This window comes from Macaca mulatta, chromosome 3, assembly GCF_049350105.2.
Source record: "Macaca mulatta isolate MMU2019108-1 chromosome 3, T2T-MMU8v2.0, whole genome shotgun sequence".
Classification (NCBI taxonomy): domain Eukaryota; kingdom Metazoa; phylum Chordata; class Mammalia; order Primates; family Cercopithecidae; genus Macaca; species Macaca mulatta.
Genome location: NC_133408.1, coordinates 175210492 through 175229797, shown reverse-complemented (window position 1 = coordinate 175229797; position 19306 = coordinate 175210492). Strand labels below are relative to the sequence as shown.

At 36.2% G+C, this 19306-nt stretch overlaps 2 protein-coding genes across 22 annotated transcripts in view; one reads left to right on the top strand and one right to left on the bottom strand.

The window, feature by feature from the left end:
- LOC144339977 (uncharacterized) overlaps window positions 1-19306 on the bottom strand; it is a 359243-nt gene that overhangs the window by 279276 nt on the left and 60661 nt on the right. The window lies entirely within an intron of this gene.
- The window catches only part of CNOT4 (CCR4-NOT transcription complex subunit 4), a 144170-nt gene that overhangs the window by 109067 nt on the left and 15797 nt on the right, over window positions 1-19306 (top strand). For 17 of the 21 annotated variants that reach the window (XM_077997461.1, XM_077997454.1, XM_077997452.1 and 14 more), the window contains 2 exons: window positions 675-924; window positions 2159-2656. In XM_077997461.1, coding sequence (XP_077853587.1) covers window positions 675-924; window positions 2159-2656 — 748 coding nt within the window. Of the gene's footprint in view, window positions 1-674; window positions 925-2158; window positions 2657-7680; window positions 9406-19306 lie in introns of those variants that run through there. The other 4 variants (XM_015134977.3, XM_015134976.3, XM_077997462.1 and 1 more) reach the window with 1 other exon arrangement.

Below are 19306 nucleotides of genomic sequence, written 5' to 3'. Positions count from 1 at the left end.
AGTCACTCTCTTATCACCAATCCATGTATTTCTAATAGTTTGTGTTTGGTTTCTGGAAAGTTTTCACTCTTGAGCAAAATACTATAGTAAAATCCCAAATGAGAAATATTATTTTCTTGGTAGTGAGAGAAGTAAGGTTGTAAAAAGAGAGGAGACGGCCGGGCCCGGTGGCTCATGCCTGTAATCCCAGCACTTTGGGAGGCCGAGGCGGGTGGATCATGAGGTCAGGAGATCGAGACCATCCTGGATAACGCAGTGAAACCCCGTCTCTACTAAAATTACAAAAAATTAGCCGGGCGTGGTGGCACGCGCCTGTAGTCCCAGCTACTTGGGAGGCTGAGGCAGGAGAATTGCTTGAACCCGGGAGGCTGAGGTTACAGTGAGCCGAGATTGCACCACTGCACTCCAGCCTGGGCAACAGAGCGAGACTCCATCTCAAAATTTAAAAAAAGAGACTAGTTTAATCTTTTCAGGCAGACTAATTTTTTTAAAGAGTATATATGTAAGTTAATGATTTAATTGATTTTTCTGAAACTTCATGCTTTCATTAAAACATCTTCAAGTACCACAGTTTGCAAAGCACTATTCTAATACATTTAGTTGCAAACTTTTAAATTGTGGCTTACTAAAATGTATAAACATGTAGTTATTATTTGTTTTCCTTTTTTATTCAGATATCTAACAGTGATACGCCTTCACCACCACCTGGTTTGTCAAAATCCAATCCAGTCATCCCCATCAGTTCATCCAATCACAGTGCACGGTCCCCTTTTGAAGGGGCAGTAACAGAGTCACAGTCGTTATTCTCAGACAATTTTCGCCATCCCAACCCTATCCCAAGTGGGCTTCCTCCTTTCCCCAGCTCCCCACAGACATCCAGTGACTGGCCTACAGCACCAGAACCACAGAGCCTCTTCACATCAGGTATATAACAATAGTACCAAGTATTAGTAATTATGCTCTTAACATATTGTTGACAGACTAACATGAAACTCATTAGTGGATATATTTTTATCTTTTGCCTCTCTGTTCTCTTTTATAAAAATGTAAATATTTAAACTACATGGAATTAGGTGGTTAGATACATAGTTGTGTGACCTAGAAATTACTGTGTTAAAAGATTTCTCCAGAAGTAAAGGATTATATTATTTTACCAATAGCAAAAAGCTTATTCCTTTGGGAATTTTTATTTTTATTTTTACTTTTTGGAGGTGGAGGTCTTGCTGTCTCACCCAAGCTGGAGTGTAGTAGCGTGATCTTAGCTCGCCGTGGCCTCACACCCTGGGTTCAAGTGATCCTCTCACCTCAGCCTCCTGGTTAATTTTTAAATTTTTTGTAGAGACAGGGTCTTGCTATATTGCCCAGGCTGGTCTTGAACTCCTGGCCTCAAGTGATCCTCCCACCTGAGCCTTCCAAAGTGCTGGAATTACAGGCATGAAGCACTGCACCTGGCAAGGACTTAGATTTTTAATTAGATATGTATTTTTATTTAATTAGATTTGTGTTTAAGATTTCCCCTCCCCAGATGACAAAGATGTAAGTTATTTAGTAGTAACAGTTATGTTACTACTAAATGGTATTTTTGAACCATTTCCATTTTTATCCATTCTAAATTCTCTCATTACTATGAAAGGTGGCATAAAAGTAATATTGACAACAGCACCTACAGAGCAGAAAATTCCAAAAAACTATAAGGATTAATATAAATAATTTTTAATTAAATTGTATTTTTTCTTAGTATAGAAAGCATATATTCAAAATTATTTGTACTTTGATAAATACATTTAAAAAATAAACTTTACTAATTAAAATCTGTTAAATTATATTTATTATTTTATTTCATGGAAGTGACTTAGGTTGGTTTTGATTATGAATGGTTGAGAGTATAATTGGAGTGCCAAGTACATTTTTTCCTTTGATTGGCAAAATCAGTCTATATTATTCAGTTTTTGAAGCTAGTAGCTTAAGAGTTAAGTAACTGCTAGAAGTATATAAGGCCTTTTGTAGTTCCATGATCTTAATGTGCTAAGAAGTCACATAGATTTTGCACGTACTTAATTTGTAATATGACATGTTTAACTTTCAGTAGTGTGGGTACTTATTAAGTACGAAAGTGAGCTGTGTATCTGATATTCATCACTATTTTTCCTCCCAACAGAAACAATCCCAGTATCATCCTCTACAGACTGGCAAGCAGCTTTTGGCTTTGGTTCTTCTAAACAACCAGAGGATGACTTGGGTTTTGATCCCTTCGATGTCACTCGAAAAGCCTTAGCAGACCTGATTGAGAAGGAACTGTCCGTTCAAGACCAACCTTCCCTTTCACCCACATCTCTTCAGAACTCCTCTTCACACACTACAACCGCCAAAGGTCCAGGCTCTGGATTCCTGCATCCTGCTGCAGCTACAAATGCCAATTCTCTCAATAGTACCTTTTCAGTCTTGCCCCAGAGGTTCCCTCAATTTCAGCAGCACCGAGCGGTTTATAATTCATTCAGTTTTCCAGGCCAGGCAGCCCGCTATCCTTGGATGGCCTTTCCACGCAATAGCATCATGCACTTGAACCACACAGCAAACCCCACCTCAAATAGTAATTTCTTGGACTTGAATCTCCCGCCACAGCACAACACAGGTCTGGGAGGGATCCCTGTAGCAGGTAGGTTCATTTAAAGCCTTTGAGAATTTTTGAATAACTCATATTTTCAGGTTGTTGGGTGGATAGGGAAGGAGCTGTTGAATAACAGATTATTAATATCTTGGAAATTTCTATGAAAGATTAGTCTTTATCATAATCTAAAATATATTTTTCATTAGATGGATGCCTTGTAATATTGAGCTTTATAAGGATGGTGGAGTATTATACTTATTGTTTGGAAGCATTTTACTTAATAGGATAATTACCAAACTTTCTATGGTATTTAAATGAAAAAGAAGAAAATGGTCTCTGAAGTTATGGTACTATAAAGTCCAACACCGTGGTGAAAATTAAGATTTTATATTCTAAAGTAAAATGGTTAAGAACATTTTTTTTAATGATAATTAATGAGAGCATGAGGGATAAAGCCACTCTCTATCCACTTTTGGCAGTTACTTGTTTTGACTGATACACACATACACACACATCAAAACTGAGCTATAAATAAAGTACTTGAGAACTCATTATTTATGTTTTACAAGCATATCATATGTCTCAGACATACACCTTTTGTGAAAGAGAAATTGTTCAAGGAAAGTTACTTTCCCATTTGATCTGCCACCATGTTTTTATTTCTAGGGAAAAATATGAAGTATATATAAGGTAATGTAAGTTTGATGCCAAAATACTTCTGGTTTTGTACTGCTACCCTTGAAGGTTTCAGAAGTTTTGGTTTTAAGATTCTATATAACATTTTTTGGATGAAGTATCTTCTTTATCCAAGGGAGTCATTCTTGTTAATAGTGTTCTCATTTAACCTTGGCTTTAGAGACGATGTTAAAAAAAAGTTTGTTCCTCTCCTGATTCTCTCAAGTGAAATAGAATAATGATTCTCTCAAGTAGAGTACAATAGTTTCTCACTCTGTTAGAATAGTTCTTCACATAATTCATACAATTTATTGTTATCCCTTGTCAGGTATGGCATGGCACAGTATTATCGTAATAGGATGCTTTCATCAGCAGCAAGGTGTTTACTCTCTTGTTTTTATCAAAGTTGATAGATGAATTTACAGAGGTCTATCAAAGTTCTTTATCCCTATTCCCTTTGGGACCGACAATATTTCATGTTCTAGACAAGTAGCTAGGTTAAGAGAGTATAGTTTGTGGCTGTTGACATAGTGAAATTAACTATTGATACAGTGAAGTTAATTTACATAAGCCTGGTAGCACCTAATGTAGTGACTTGCACAGTGATGGGACTCTTATTTGTTCATTTAATTATGGTAGTTAGTAGGTAACCCAGAGTGACATTTTTCAGTCCTCTTCTTCTACATGATACTTGTGAAACAATGTGTTCAGTTCCAGATACTCCTTTTATTTCCTTCCATTCAAGATAGCATACTAGAATGTAATTTTCTTTCATTTTGCTTTAATCATTTAGAAATGTGGCATTTTAATTACTAGTAGTGGTTCTCATAATCAATTATAACATTCATTAAAAGTTAAAGTTAAGTTTCCCCAAATCATCAAAACATTTAAAAATTAGACCAATTACAGTGAATGTGAGGGTTCGTATTTGCCCATCAATGAATTAGGCCATGTGGGAAATATTAAAGATGTTTAAGATATGGATAAAATTTCCACATACTTAAAGTATAGTTGAAGAGACTAAAATAATGTATGAAAGTGGTAACTATATGTATGATACTGGAATCTGAGAGACATCAATGTACCCTGTAATTCTTGGGGAGGCTTCACTGAATAAGTAGGAATTGATCCCTACTATCGTATCTTAGATTTGGGTTAGGAGCAGGGGAAGAGAAAAGGCCTTTTATGTTGATGGAAACCTCCTGAGTAAAGGCATAGAGGCAGGAATTAGTATGCCATTACACTGAGAAGTAATACAGCTACCTCCTATAACAGGAGATGCTTCTTAAATTGTATAGATATAATGAATGAGAAGACGAGAAACTCTTGACAGTGAGGCACAATGGCATGGACTTGGGATGATGCCTTTATGGGATGCCTTTATGGGATTCTAAGTTATTAGATTCTAAGTAGGATGCCTTTATGGGATTCTAGTTATTAGCTGTCTTCTTTTTGTGCTTTTATTTGACTTATTACATGATGATCTTTGATTTTCTTCCAATTTCATAGTCATCATATTATTCCTTAGCACCGAAGAGTAGTTTTAACCCTTATATTTCAAACCAATATTCTCGGAATGCCACACTGGTAATGAGAAATCGCTGATTAGTAAGTTTAGTTGTCCTTGTGTTGGTTATTTAAAATCTTCATCTAAAGTAGACGCTTTATGGGAAAAATGTGGCATTAAATTATGGTCCTATCTTTGTGAATTTTGTTTTGATTTTTAAAATTTTTACCATATACTCAACCATAGAGCATTAAAAACTTTTTTTTTTTTTTCAGAGATGCTAAAAATGTAGTTACCAACTTTAGGTTCTGAATCATTGTTCTATTTGGTAGGGGGTGGGAGAGTTTATTTTGGATTTTCAATTTCAGGCTATGCAGACTTTCTTGGTATTTAAATGGTGACTTATGGTTAAGCTTATTATAAGGTTATTTTTAAGGCTCTGATGACTAGAGAAATTTTAGTTTTAATATACCAACATTTTAAAATTTTTTATCAAGAGTCTCACACACCAGAATCCTCTCATGGATTATAAATATTTGGTAGATGCCTCAGGAAACTGAATGTGCTAAGCCTCAGAGCAGAATAGCTGTGTAATTGTAGCCAGAAGATTTAGGATTTTCAGTAACTGTTATAAATGACAGAAAGTGAAAACCTGGAAAACTATATACATCTTAACTATGTCTAATTTGAAGCAATTTAATACCTAGGTAACTCACTTGCACCAGTTGTAACTCACTTGCACCTGAGTTGAACTATTGAAACGGATTCAACTTTGTATCTTCTAGCAGTTATCATGATACCTTACACAGGGCAGCTGTCACTAAATGCTTCAATAATAGAGAGAGTACATACTTGTTTCAGTGGGACCTGCTACTTTAAGATATACTTAGACAATATTTTAAACTAATTCTACACTCTGGAAAGGCATGTATAGTTATTCTCTAAATATGTAGAGCAAAATATGGTCTCTGACCTATAGGAGCAAATCAGAGACGGCAGTCACCTACATGTCATACAAATACAATGTCTACTTATTATATATTTGTACTTAAATTTTTATTTTTGGTTTGTTCAGTGAATTATTAAAGATTGATATATCTGAAACCTATCATGGGAAAAACAGTTGCCAGAGGTTTGACAGAAATGCAGCTTCCCTTTTTTTTGGTCTAATAGAAAACTTTTTTTGTGTTTAAAATTAGTAGTTATTTCCTTAATTAGGTGAAACCTTTCTTAGCAGCATTTGGTTTACTAAGTTTAGAAAGATTTTTGAAATAAATATTCTTGGGAGAAATTTTGATTCATGGGCAGGTATAGTAAATTCATTCAGATCTTTTCTTTATTATTGGAACCATGTGCCTTCTTTCTAAAAAGTTATTTACCTTGTCCTAAAAAGTGACTTTATTTTGTCCAGTTCCTTCATTTTAGGAATAGCAAAGCTGTGTTTCAGAAAGCTTAAATAATTTGTTAATGATCACATACCTCAATTACTAGTGGAATTAGGATAAGAACTTAGATCTTAAATTCAACAATGGAAATGTTTTTGCACTACAATGATGCCCTCCTTCATAAATGAAGATCACTGGCATGTACTTTAACTTGGCTTTCTTCCCGTGGTAATTGATTTTTGCTCTCACACACTTGCAAGTCCCTTTTTATCAACAGTATCAACTCATGAGACAAATTGGCCCAGCTCAGGGGTATATGGCCTATTGATACAAAATAAAGTTTATCGACTTGATGGAAATCAGTCTCTTTCTTAGTCCTTATTAATATCATTTTCTCACTAAGAACTCTAGTCTAAAATTTGCTTTACACAGCCTCATTGCTATGTACTTGGGGTCTATAAGAATCTTTGCCAATTTACTGAAAAACTACAAAATCACCTGTTGTATGGATTGACAGACTCTTTTTCTGCTTTGTCAGTTATCTTTCCAAATGTAATTTTGCAGATTTGTTTAAAAAAAAAAAAAACTCTGCCAAGTTGTTTTTATTCCATGATGTTAAAAATTATTTGGAAAACATAAGTCAGTAAGCATTGTTGTTTCAAGATATACCTCAAAAATTTGAAACTGTTTAGGATTGGATTTTTTTTTTTTTTCATGCTTTTGTAAATTTAAACTTTACTTTTGAGAGGGCATTTTTCTTTAAATTTTCTTTGTTTATGAACTGTTTTAACAGTGACTTGATTGAATTTTGAGTCATGTGTGAAACAAGTCACTTGTAGTCAAATAATTATCAGTTATAATCAGGAGAACTGATCTCATTCATCTATGATTCTCTGACCTAGAAGTAGTCATCTCATTTTCAGTCAATTGGATCATTGTACTGTTAACATTTTACTATTTTTTCAGTTACTTCAAAGGTAAACTTGAATTTTCAGATGCTGTATGTTAATTTACTAAGTTAATATTTATAGGTATTATTTCATTTTTTTCTAGTACGTAATTTATGCTTTTAAAACATGGATTTATAATTTTTCTCTTTTAAAAATCAGTTTTCACTTCTGTAAAGCAAGGTTTAATTTTTTCACAAAATACTATTAATATTTACCATTTATTAGGAGTATCTATAAGAGGTCCAATTGGCTTGGAAAAGAATGGCTTTCCTGGTCTTTTTTTTTTTTTTTTGGTAGTATATTTATAATCTAAATCTATTATATTTGTTCTTATCTCTGACACAATATTACTCAGGATATATTTAGAATATAACTACTTTCCAGGTACTTGATAAGTTTATATTTTAAAATTCATGTCTTGTTTCACACCTGGATTCCAAACATTAAGCATGTATTTTATATATGTATCAGCATTCCAAATATTGAAATCATTTTTAAAGGGACTGTTAACAAATCTAGTCACCCATAACTAGACCATGACTGACTTTTCCACAGGGGAAGAAGAGGTGAAGGTTTCGACCATGCCACTGTCAGCCTCTTCCCATTCATTACAACAAGGACAGCAGCCTACAAGTCTCCACACTACTGTGGCCTGACAACAGAACTGAGAGGAGAGGATTAGACTCTGGGGTGCTTGCATGGGCAACTGGATTTTTGCATGATTCCTTTATGATTTTGCATTTAATGTATACACCCAAAAGAGCCAATATAAACGTTCCTGATGCCTACAGCTAGCGTGTTACCTCATAGTTGCTTAAGTATTTCTTCTTTAGGCCTTTAACATAATTTATTAGTGTAATAATTTTGGCATTGTTTCTCATGAGTGATACTATTTCTAACTCATAAAAACAAAACTTGTAGTACTAAGATCCCAGGTGAGATTAGCTAGAATTGTTCTTATTTTGGCTCTATTATTGAAAAATTATACAAAGGTAATGGTAGTACCTTTTTTTCTGGTTTGTGAAAAAATAATATCCTAATCTCCTGAAAAATTTGAAAATTAACAAGATAATGTCTGTTGCGTTCTTTGAATACTTGAGAAGAAAGAATACATATAAAACAAAATCGGTGGTGTCATTTAATGCTCAGAAGGATATTGTTGGCGATTGTTTTTAGTTGTCTAGATTTATATCCTATAATATGCATTACATGTGTAGAAACTGTTTTGTTCTTTCTCTTTTGCACTTTTGCACTTTCTTTTTGAATGGTTGTTAATTATGCGTAGATGGTTAAAAGATAATTATAGCCTAAATGCAATATAATCTCTTTTCTAATGCACTGCCTAGTATACCAGGAAATGCCTCAAAAACAGAACTTCAGTTTATAGTTGACTTATCTGAAACTTGAATACCGAGTAAACATTGTATGTGAAAAGCAACCATGGTAGTGTAACATTGTTACTGAACAAACAGTAATTCTGTGGGATATTGTTTTGGAAATTCATTGTTTAATAATTAAAATGTGATAATAAGATAATATTATAAGTACCTGACCAGAATGAGACTAAGGCAGAAGAGAAGAGATTGGATGTCCTCTAAAATTAGGCCACCTAAATTGTAACAGATAATTTTAATCAAGAGAATAGTGGAGTACTTTATTAGGACATAATGTGAAGTGATATTTCTGAAAATACATTTCTTGAAATAGTCTTAAACTGATAATAAAAGAAAAGAAACTGTACTTAGTTCGGAACAATGGACAAAAGCTGATTCAGAAAACATGGCCATATTCTGCCTAAATGAAGCATCTGGGAAGAAAGGGAAAGTCACACCTCCTTTTGATATTTTAACCGTTGTGATAAAAGGTATGCTTTAATTTGTTTAAAAAAAAAAGTATGAAAGGGGATAATGTGAATACAAAAAAAGAAGCCTGGAGATTGAAAATAATAATAGAACATGTTATTAGGAGATGGTACTTAATGTCAATGTTGGAGTTTTCAAGGTTACCTCTATATAAAATTGAATTACTACTAGATATAATGTGACAAATTAAATGACTTTATCCCAAGGTACAGTGAGGTAAACAAAAATCTATTCTTAGATATCCTTAGATTTGGTTAACTGAGGCTGTAGAAGCAGCGAATTGTCTAGCCATTTAAGTTATTTTTGTAAAATTCAGCGTAAATATCAATCGCTAATTTCTATCTAGAAGTGATTTTAAGACATTACAAGAACATTGCCAATTTGGAAAATACCAATAAAATACTGTAGACTTATTAAACATCAGCCTTTTACTATGGCTTAATTTAATTATGGTTTTCATTTTTACTGTAAGAGGCCAGGACTTCACTTACGTCTCCTGTGGGGCTGAGGCTCCTGGGCCTTGTTGTTATAACAAACTCTGGCTCCTTATAATGATGCCTACTAGCTCAAAGCTTTCTCCAGCCTTCAGTGTTAGCCTTTCATTGCCTGGATCTTCTTACAAAGCCATACCAAGTGGTTAGTTCCATTTGCTGCTTGGTGTTGAGAGGTATACCTGTTAAATGAGGCTTCTTTCCTTTCTCATTCATAGCCAGTGCGGAAAAATCATCAGGTAGTTTGCCCAGATTTGCCAGAGCCCTAAATAAAATCCCAAAATGATCTCCCTGCCTGCTTCTCCTCCCCACTCCCACTTACATGCACACCATAAATCAGGAAAATGCTTTTTGGGCAATTAGACTTTGACTTCTAAATTTTTACATAGAATGGCTAAACATGATCTTTTGACTCACTTTGTAATCCCTAGACCTCACCTTTTTGCTTACCTAATATTTTATTTAAATATGTTTTTTTAAAAAAACTGAAGTCTTAAAATCATAGTCATAATTAATTTTACACTAAAGGACAGAAGAAATTGTACAACACGTAAAAGAAGCCAGCACTTCACATAGCAAGCAAATTGAAACCAAAATGACAGAAGAATGACAAATTCTTTAAAAGCTTCAGGTTTTGATGTTGTTGTTAAATTCCTGCATGATGCATCATGTGCAAGGCAAACTTAATACACTTTTATACCCTTAACCTTTATAAAGTGACTAGCTTTTCCCTTAACATAGGAATTTTTAACCTGGAGCACAGACTTTTGAGAGTACATACAGAATTGTGGGTTTGTGTGCATGTACGTATGTCCATTTTTTTCTGGGGAGAAGATCCTAGTTACTAGATTTGTGAAGGATTTGGTGACACGCTTCTCCTATCAAAAAAAAAAAAAAAAAAAGAACAGCTGCCTCGAAATGTTTTTAGTGCTACTTTAGGGAATAGAGTCCTGTACTGAATGATTTTAGTTGTATGATGAATTATAAGTGCCTCTTTATTTTCTCTAAGATTCCATTAGAAAATATTTTTTCTGACTAATAATGCTTTCCTTTTCATCCTATTATTGAGTTTTCGTTTTCCACGTGTCACTTTTGTGTACTCTCCCCTTATTTTGACAAAGCATTAATTAAATATTTGAGTACCTATTGTGTATAGTGACTTGAACTAGATCTTGAGAGATATAAGGTTGAGTAAAATACGGACCCTATCATCAAGGATAATTCTAGTGACAATTATATTTCACATTATTTCTATCAGGTCTTGATAATATTTTAATCACAGGAACCACCATAGCAGTCCAGACTCATTTTATTATTTATCATCTCTCAGTAACTGCTCTGATAGTGGCAACAAAGGGTATTGAATACTTATATTTCAGATTTTAAAATTTATGATAATTTGGAGGGAGGTGAAAAAAACCTTGCTAGGAAAGACATACGTTCATTATTCCACGTGTGTGTGAGCTCATGTCTCTTTCTCTTAGCATCCTGGGAATTAAGTAGAGCCTTCTGTGTAGGTGTTCCATTAAAGAAAACAACTTTAATGCATTTTACCTCTGCACATTTCCACTGACATGGCTTCTATTTGTACGGTGTTCCAGGCACTGTCAAGACTGCCAGAGCTCTGGTCTGCTGTGACACAGGTCCATAGGTACTCCCACAGAGGCATTGCCTCAGAAAGACAAGAGAAAGGAACAAATTGCAGTTGCTTTGAAATCTTACAGTGTCCTGTAGGGGTTGGGATAGGGCAGTAAGGAGATCAGTTGAGGTATTCAGGTACAGGTAAGCTTGGATAAGTATGCTTAAAGCCTTGAAAACCGGGAGAAGAGTTTAGTCTTGATGCGAATGTGGTCAGTGGTAGAGAACTATAAGTTCTTGGCAAAAATGTAGCTTGATCATAGCATTTTAAGAAGAGTAATTGGGTAATAGATTTGATTGCAATTAGGACCAGTTAGAAAGTAATTCCAGTAATATGCCGTTGCTGGCCAGTGCAAATAAGTTGGCCTAGACTAGCACAGTAGTGGTTGGAATGGAGAAGAACTATGAATTAGAAATTGGAAAGCATAAGACCTGAGAAAAGGCCTTCAGATTTGGTTAGATCTCTGGTGATCTTTAAAACTGTAACTTTCAGAGAAAGGTACAGAATGGAAGCCCATCGTTTCAGGATGAATGAGGAAATGTCAAGAATATGTATGCAGCAATCATTGACTACTCAGTGTTAAGACATTTGACAACAAAGTTGAAGAGAAAAATAAGATGCTAACTAGGTGGGTGATAGATCTTAGAAGGCATTGCTTTAATATAAGGGAGAAGAAGAACCTAAATATTTAAAGGCAGACCATACAGAGCCAACTGAGAGGAAGAGATTGGCAGTGCTGATGAGAAGATAGCTCATTCAGTAGGATGCCAGATGTCTTTGGTGGGAAGAGATAAGCTCCTGAGAGGAGCATGTGGGTTAGCTTAAGAGAGGTGGGTGGCCGGGCGCGGTGGCTCACGCCTGTAATCCCAGCACTTTGGGAGGCCGAGGCAGGCGGATCACGAGGTCAGGAGATCGAGACCATCCTGGCTAACATGGTGAAACCCCGTCTCTACTAAAAATACAAAAAAAATTAGCCGAGCATGGTGGCGGGCGTCTGTAGTCCTGGCTACTCAGGAGGCTGAGGCAGGAGAACCTCGGCGTGAACCCAGGAGGCGGAGCTTGCAGTGAGCAGAGATCGCGCCACTGCACTCCAGCCTGGGTGACAGAGCGAGACTCCGTCTCAAATAAAAAAGAGAGGTGGGCTGTATCGTCCTCTGTGATTTGTGAGAGCAAGAAGAACCTGGAGAAAGAGAAAGATGAGAATTGATGAAAGGGCTCATATGAGTAATTATTAAAAGGCATTATTGTTTGAAAACGGGTGAAAGTGGAATTGGGAGCTTGTTAAAGAAGGAGATGTAAAAAAAAAAAAAAAAGTCTTCTATGAGAATAAGCCCAGAAATGCATTGTAAATAGTTGCTGTATGTTTTTATATAAAGCAAGATAAGAGTCAGCTTAAAGATCTCTCAAGTTCAAATATATATGGTTTTGTATGTTCCTCTGGTTTAGCACAAAGCATGAGTGGAAAAAACGAATATTGAGAGTTTGGTTAAAAGGGGAAAAAGACAAAGACATAGAGACATTCAAGAAGACCACAATGAAATGCATAATCTTGTGCCAAGAAGAGTCTATTAAGGCAGTTTCCTGTGAAGAAATGGTGTGAGTGATGTGGAAGGGAGTTGAATGATTTTAGATTTTGACAATGACAAAGAACATGTTAGTGTTGCTAAGGGAATGATAACTGGGAGACTGTGGTCACTGTGATAACCACTCAATGCTAAATGATGATTGAGAACCAGAGAAAGGAGAGGGCTGGAGGTTGGAAAGAAGCTTGTCTTTTGTAACCCTTTATACTCTCTCCTCCAGTCGTTTCATGAGTGTAGGAAGTCAAACTATGTGAGAGAGAATTGTAGAAAGCCCGGAAGCAGTTCCATGCATCCGCAGTTGGGCACCTGGGGAATCCTGGGTCAGGTTTCCAGTGAGTTGAAAATGATGAAAGGAAAACGTCCTTCCTCAAAGCATGGTAGGAGGACCAGGAAAAGCCAGGGATGAGATGAGACAGGTGTAAGTAATCAAGCCCCAGTGAGTGTGAGGAATTGGTAGAAATGTTACTTATGATGTGAAAGATTTAGACAGAGGGTTTAGGTATGGTGTATGATGAGTTTGGTAGTTGCGGAGCCCTTATTACAGGTAATATAGCTTCTCCCAAACTCACAGGCAAACTGGAAAGCTTTTTTAAAAATGGGCTTCCACCTATGAAGGGAAAGTATCTCTTCTTACATAGTTGGATTAGGTAGGTCATTCTGCTTTATTTATATATCAAGTAAGAATTAAAAGTAAGGTATTGGTGAACAGTAGAGATAAATTAAGAATTTTATTGTAACAGATTATAAAAATATTTTGATAATTTCCCCCAAAGAGAATGTACTATATGAATAAATAAAATCTACAAAATATTGGGCTAATTTACCCTTGTTTCTTATATTTTGTGTACTTAGGAGGTGACCTCTAGGAAAAAATTGCTGAAGAGGTAGTAGAGCAGGGTGAGGATACTGTATACTGTTATTCCTAGGTATCTGTAGGGCATTGGTTCCACAGATAGCAAAATTCTCGGATTCTCAAGTCCTCAATATAAGATAGTGTAGTATTTGCATATGACCTGCACATATATGGCAGGCTGTATATTTTAAATAATCTCTAGATTACTTCTAATACCTATTACAATGTAAGTGCTATGTAAATAGTTGTTATACTATATTGTTTAAGAGACTAATGACAAAAAAATCTGCATGCTTAATAAATTACACAGTTTTTAAAAAAATATTATCTATTCGAGGTTGGTTGAATCCACAGATGTGAAAACCCCAGCCCAGATACCTGGGGTCAACTGTGGTTTTTTGTTTTTTTTTTTTTTTTTTTTTTTCCTCCTAGTCAGTTAATAGCAAATATTCCCAGTTTGGAAGCAACCTTAGTTTTCTTTTTTTTTTTTTTTTTTTTTTGAGATGGAGTCTCGCTCTGTGCCCCAGGCTGGAGTGTAGTGGCGCGATCTCGGCTCACTGCAAGCTCCGCCCCCCCGGGTTCACGCCATTCTCCTGCCTCAGCCTCCCGAGTAGCTGGGACTACAGGCGCCGCCACCACGCCCGGCTAATTTTTTTTGTATTTTTAGTAGAGACGGGGTTTCACCGTGTTAGCCAGGATGGTCTCGATCTCCTGACCTCGAGATCCGCCTGCCTCGGCCTCCCAAAGTGCTGGGATTACAGGCTTGAGCCACCGCGCCCGGCCCTTAGTTTTCTAATAAAGTATTTTAAAACTTACTCCATATATGTCAGCTGCAATATGAACTGTGACATTTATAATGCTTCAAAGTACAAATCATTGCTCAAGAATACTGTTTGTGAAACCTTGCTGATGGATTGAGAAGCCACTGCTCCTTGGACCTCCTTACCACCCTGTGATTTGCTTCTGTGAGTTGTAATCGAGCCATCTAACATTGCTGGTCATACTAGCCTTCCACTTCTTAGTCAGGGGCTATTTCCAAAGAATCACTCTTGATAATTCAAAAAGCATTAAGAAGATTGTACTCTGCTTTTTGGTCTTTTAGAGAGTCTTCTCTGGGTTTGAGTTATAGAGAAATCGAGTTTAGGTACCTAGAACTGAGAACAAGCCTAAGTAACCTAAGCCACTTGAGAAATGGACTGAAGTACCCAGATGTTCCATAAAACAGCTTGAAGTTGTTGACCTTGAGAACCAGTTCCTTTTCTCCAGGTTCCTCTTGACCACACTTCCTAAGGCAACTATTGACTTCACTGTCTTAGCCCACTTTACCTTTATTCTAAAGGTTCCTGGAAGCTCCAAGCTGACCCTGGAACATACTGTGCTTATAACAATTTTGTTATTCCAGCTCCTGTTGGGTGCTTAGACCCACTATTGTGCTGTTACAAAGCAACATCCTAAAATGCTTTTTCCTCTTATATAATTTATAAAACCTTTAATGCACCCATTACCTTTCTTTCTTTTTTATAGTGGGTGAAATTCACGTAACATTCAATTAATTATTTTAAAGCGTATGATGCAGTGACCCAGTACCATTCTTTAATTATCTCAATGGTAAAATAGCAGAATAAGTAACCTACTCTGCTGAAAGAATTTTAGTCTGTTCCTTGTTGGGGCTGTGTGGTAATAGCTGCTTCTAGACTCTGTGTTTTACCCAGTAGGCTAAAAGGCAAATGTTAAACCTTAAAATATTCCGTATTTCTGCACGGCAGTACTCCTGCAACTTAAGCTTGTGAATCAAGCAACTTTTATACACCCTTTTAAAAAGGTGGTGGGGGGCAATGCAAGGAGCTGTCCGCAAGAGACACTTAGGAGGTTTGCTTTTCTGAGTGGTAAAAATGTTTGAAGCAACTCTAAATAGCTTTGAAATGCTAGTAACAGTCTTACTGTCTTCATGACATTTAATTAGCATTATGTAAGAAAGCGTTTGTTTAGCAAAGGTAAACCATAAGCCTAGCTCTCTGTATGCATGTGCAGTTGAATGTGTGTTTTTGTATAAAGCAATTTTCAGTTAAATCCTCCACTTAATGAATGTAGCAGAGGAAGATGTCTCAGGTCATTTCGGTGACCTATGACCTATGTCTATTCATGTATTTATTCTTGCTGTGTCCCAATTAATTCATATCTTCAGGATAAATGCCATATTTTTATAACAATTATTTTTTGAAGGAACCAAAGATGCTATTTAAATGCAATAAGGTTGTAATACTGGTGCCCACTTCACCCTGGTCATGTTTTTTCTGAACAGATATTTCATAGCTTTTCCTCATCAAATTCCAGTCCCACCACTAAGATACCCATCTATAACACAGTCTTTGGGAAAATCCAAGGAAAGGATAATTTAAAAATGATTTGTTTTGGAATCATGACACTTCAGAGCTATGAATAAATAAATATAGTCTTATAACAATCCTTCTTTTAAAGACCAAGTAATAACAATGATGATAATAAACAAGGCTTCAAAGGATTGAGATTTGTCTATAGTCACATTTTAACAGTTTCTTTAGCCCTCACCATGTAAATGTGCTTTCATGCTTGTAACTCAGTGGAGGAAAAAACTTTTAAGATTCAGAATCTGTCTCTTCTGTAAACATTGTTGTGTCTTACAGTTTAATTATAGTAGTTCTCTCAAGTCAAGGGCTTACAACTGTGAATATCATTGCAAACAATGAATTTGAAGGCTTTCAAAATGACCACCAGCTGGCAGCTGTTGTCACAGATCCTGTAGGTTTTCAAAGCTGCCCTGTGTTAAATGTGGCCCAGTGATCTTAGAGTAACTTTAGCAGGGGAAAGAATTGTAACCTTGCAGGTACTCTTAAAATAAACTTACGGTAACTACATAATTACCAGTGTTAGAACTAAAAGAGTAAAACAGGTGAAGTTTAATTTACCCAGGATTTTTCTGCAGTACCAAAGAGAATTTAGGGGCCAACACACATAACCACTAGACTGGTGACATCTCTAGTATTACAAAATGGAAAAAAATTTGTAGTAATGGCACTAAGATGTATTACATACACACTAAAGGTGTGATCTCAGATTCATCTTTGAAGAAGAGCTACCCTGTGCTACACCATGTAGAATGATAGCGTATCTGCTGATTTTTTTTTTTTCCAATCAAGGAAGTTGTTGTTTTCAGCATAAGGAAACAGGCAGAGCTCCACAAGGATTTAAAGATGATAATGCTGTCACCATCTCCAAGAAGAAATGCAAGAAATCTGCAATCAACTTTTGTAGCCTAGCACTGCTTCTTAATATAGTGAGATCTTGGCCCAAGGACTGCACTAGCGTTTACACTCTGTTATCACACTTGCATACTGAAATAATGTATCTATGGAACCGAAAGTAGTGATCTAGAACTTTAGTGGGTTGTTCTAAAACATTGTCATGTTATATGTTGGCATTTGCAAGAAGTCTGACAACTATTTATTTATTTTTATTTTTTCCGTTATTACATCTGTATGTTTAGTATCCAGCTAAAGGTAAAAGATTCCCTGGGTTATAACTTCATCAGCCAAGTGGGAAGTTTTGTCATTGGCCTTAAACTGAATGTTTGGTTACAGCCATAGTTCCACTTGGGTTTTCTCTGTTAAAAATGTTAGTTTCTAGTAAAATTCATGATTATAGATGGCTGATATACATATATATACACACACATATATATACATACACACACATATATACACACACATACCCTACTCCCCCCAGTCCCCATTTAGAGTAAGATTTGCTACCAGATAGGTTTCCTTTTCCTTCTAAACTTAACGTTTACTAATTAATCTACCCGTAGTCTTCCCCTGGTTCCAGACAATTGTAACATATCTTGGTTTCTAGTCTGCCCAGTGTTGATAGATGTAAACTTGTAAGACCTCACCTGCATTTTAAATGGTAATGACTAATTGAAATGAAGCATATTATTAAAATAAGCAAAGATTTTATATAATCTCCAAATAAACACACAAAGCCCTGCAACCTTTGTTTTATAACTTGCTTTCAGATTTTAACTATTGACTATTATGAGTCTCCTTCTGATAGCTTGTGTTCACCTCTCTATCCAGTTTCTTTTTCTTTGGTCAAAGAAATTTCTTTCTCCATGTAATTTACCACAATTAGCAAGGAGATCATGACTAAATCTTAATGTACACTACCTGTATGATTTTCCTACTGGATCCCTGACAGGCCTGAATTTTCCCTTTTCTTCTTCTTTTTTTTTTTTTTTTTTTGAGACAGGGTTTCCCCGTGTTGCCCAGGTTGGAGTGCAGTGGTGTAAACATGGCTTACTGCAACCTCGACCTCCCTGGCTCAAGTGATCCTCCCACCTCAGCCCCCCAGGTAGCTGGGGCTACGTTCACACACCACCACGCCTGGCTAGTTTTTGTATTTTAGACAGGTTTTGCCTTGTTATGGAGGCTGGTCTGAAACTCCTGATCTCAAGTGATCCATGCGCCTTGGCCTCCCAAAGTGCTGTGATTACAGGCGTGAGCCATCGTGCCTAGCCAGTTTTCCCGCTTCAAAGGAGAGGTCTCTCCCCATCAGTCTACTAAGTGTTTTCTCAGTCTTTTTACTCAATTACCAGAGTCAGCAGACCCTCTGTCTCCCCAGTAACTACTCTTACTCACCTTTCAGCTTATTCCAAACTGCCTTTGATCCTAAACGAGTATATATATATATTTTTTTCCTCCTTCTGTCTCTTTTATTTTTATTTTGTTTGAGACACTCCATCGTCCAGGCTGGAGGGTAGTGGCGCGATGTTGGCTCGCTGTAAGCTCCGCCTCCCAGGTTCAAGTGAGTCTCCTGCCTCAACCTCCCAAGTAGCTGGGATTACAGGTGCAGGCCAACACGCTCGGCTAAGTTTTGTATTTTTAGTAGAGACAGGGTTTCACCTTGTTGACCAGGCTGGTCTCAAACTCCCAACCTCAGATGATCCACCTGCCTCGGCCTCCCAAAAGTGCTGGGATTACAAGCGTGACCCACTGTGCCTAGCCTTCTCTCTCTTTTAAATCAAAACAACACATTTAAACAGAAATCATAGTCTGGATTTTGGAGCAGATTGGGGAATGACCACGGCACTGTAAAATTTTGAATCAATAAAGATTTTTGACATTGTAAAACTTGGGCATTTTTCAGTTCCCCCAACTTCTAAGATAATTCTAGCCCTTATAAAAAGTCAACACTGCTCAACAGTATGACTAAAATTCAGTTTTGCAAATGTGGTTTTTAATAAATTTTTTTTCAGTAAAGCAGTTCTAATTCAGTTTATAGCTCTAGCATATCTGAAGTAAGAATATTGCAGTTTCTGATTTGTATTTGAAAATATTTTCATCTGTTCGTCTTTTTTGCCTTTCTTCTTTTGAAATAAGATTCAACATTGACTGAGAATTGGTTCTGTCAAGATTGTCTCTGGCAATCTGCCCCTAATTCAACTATAAATTATAGCTAAGGATGAACACTTAAATAATTATATATTTTAAATGATTTTTAAACTAAGGCCCCCGAGTGATGTGATGAGCATATAAATTTTTGAATGCAGGGTCTTTTGAAACTCTGTCTTCCACAGGAGTATCATCATATAGGTCTGGAAAAGATGTGTTCTTATTAAGACTTAATTCCATTTAGATTGAGACACCATTTGCAAATTGAAAACAAAAAGTTTGTATTTCCCCTAGTATGTGAATATACTGTAAGGAGGAATAAAAAGC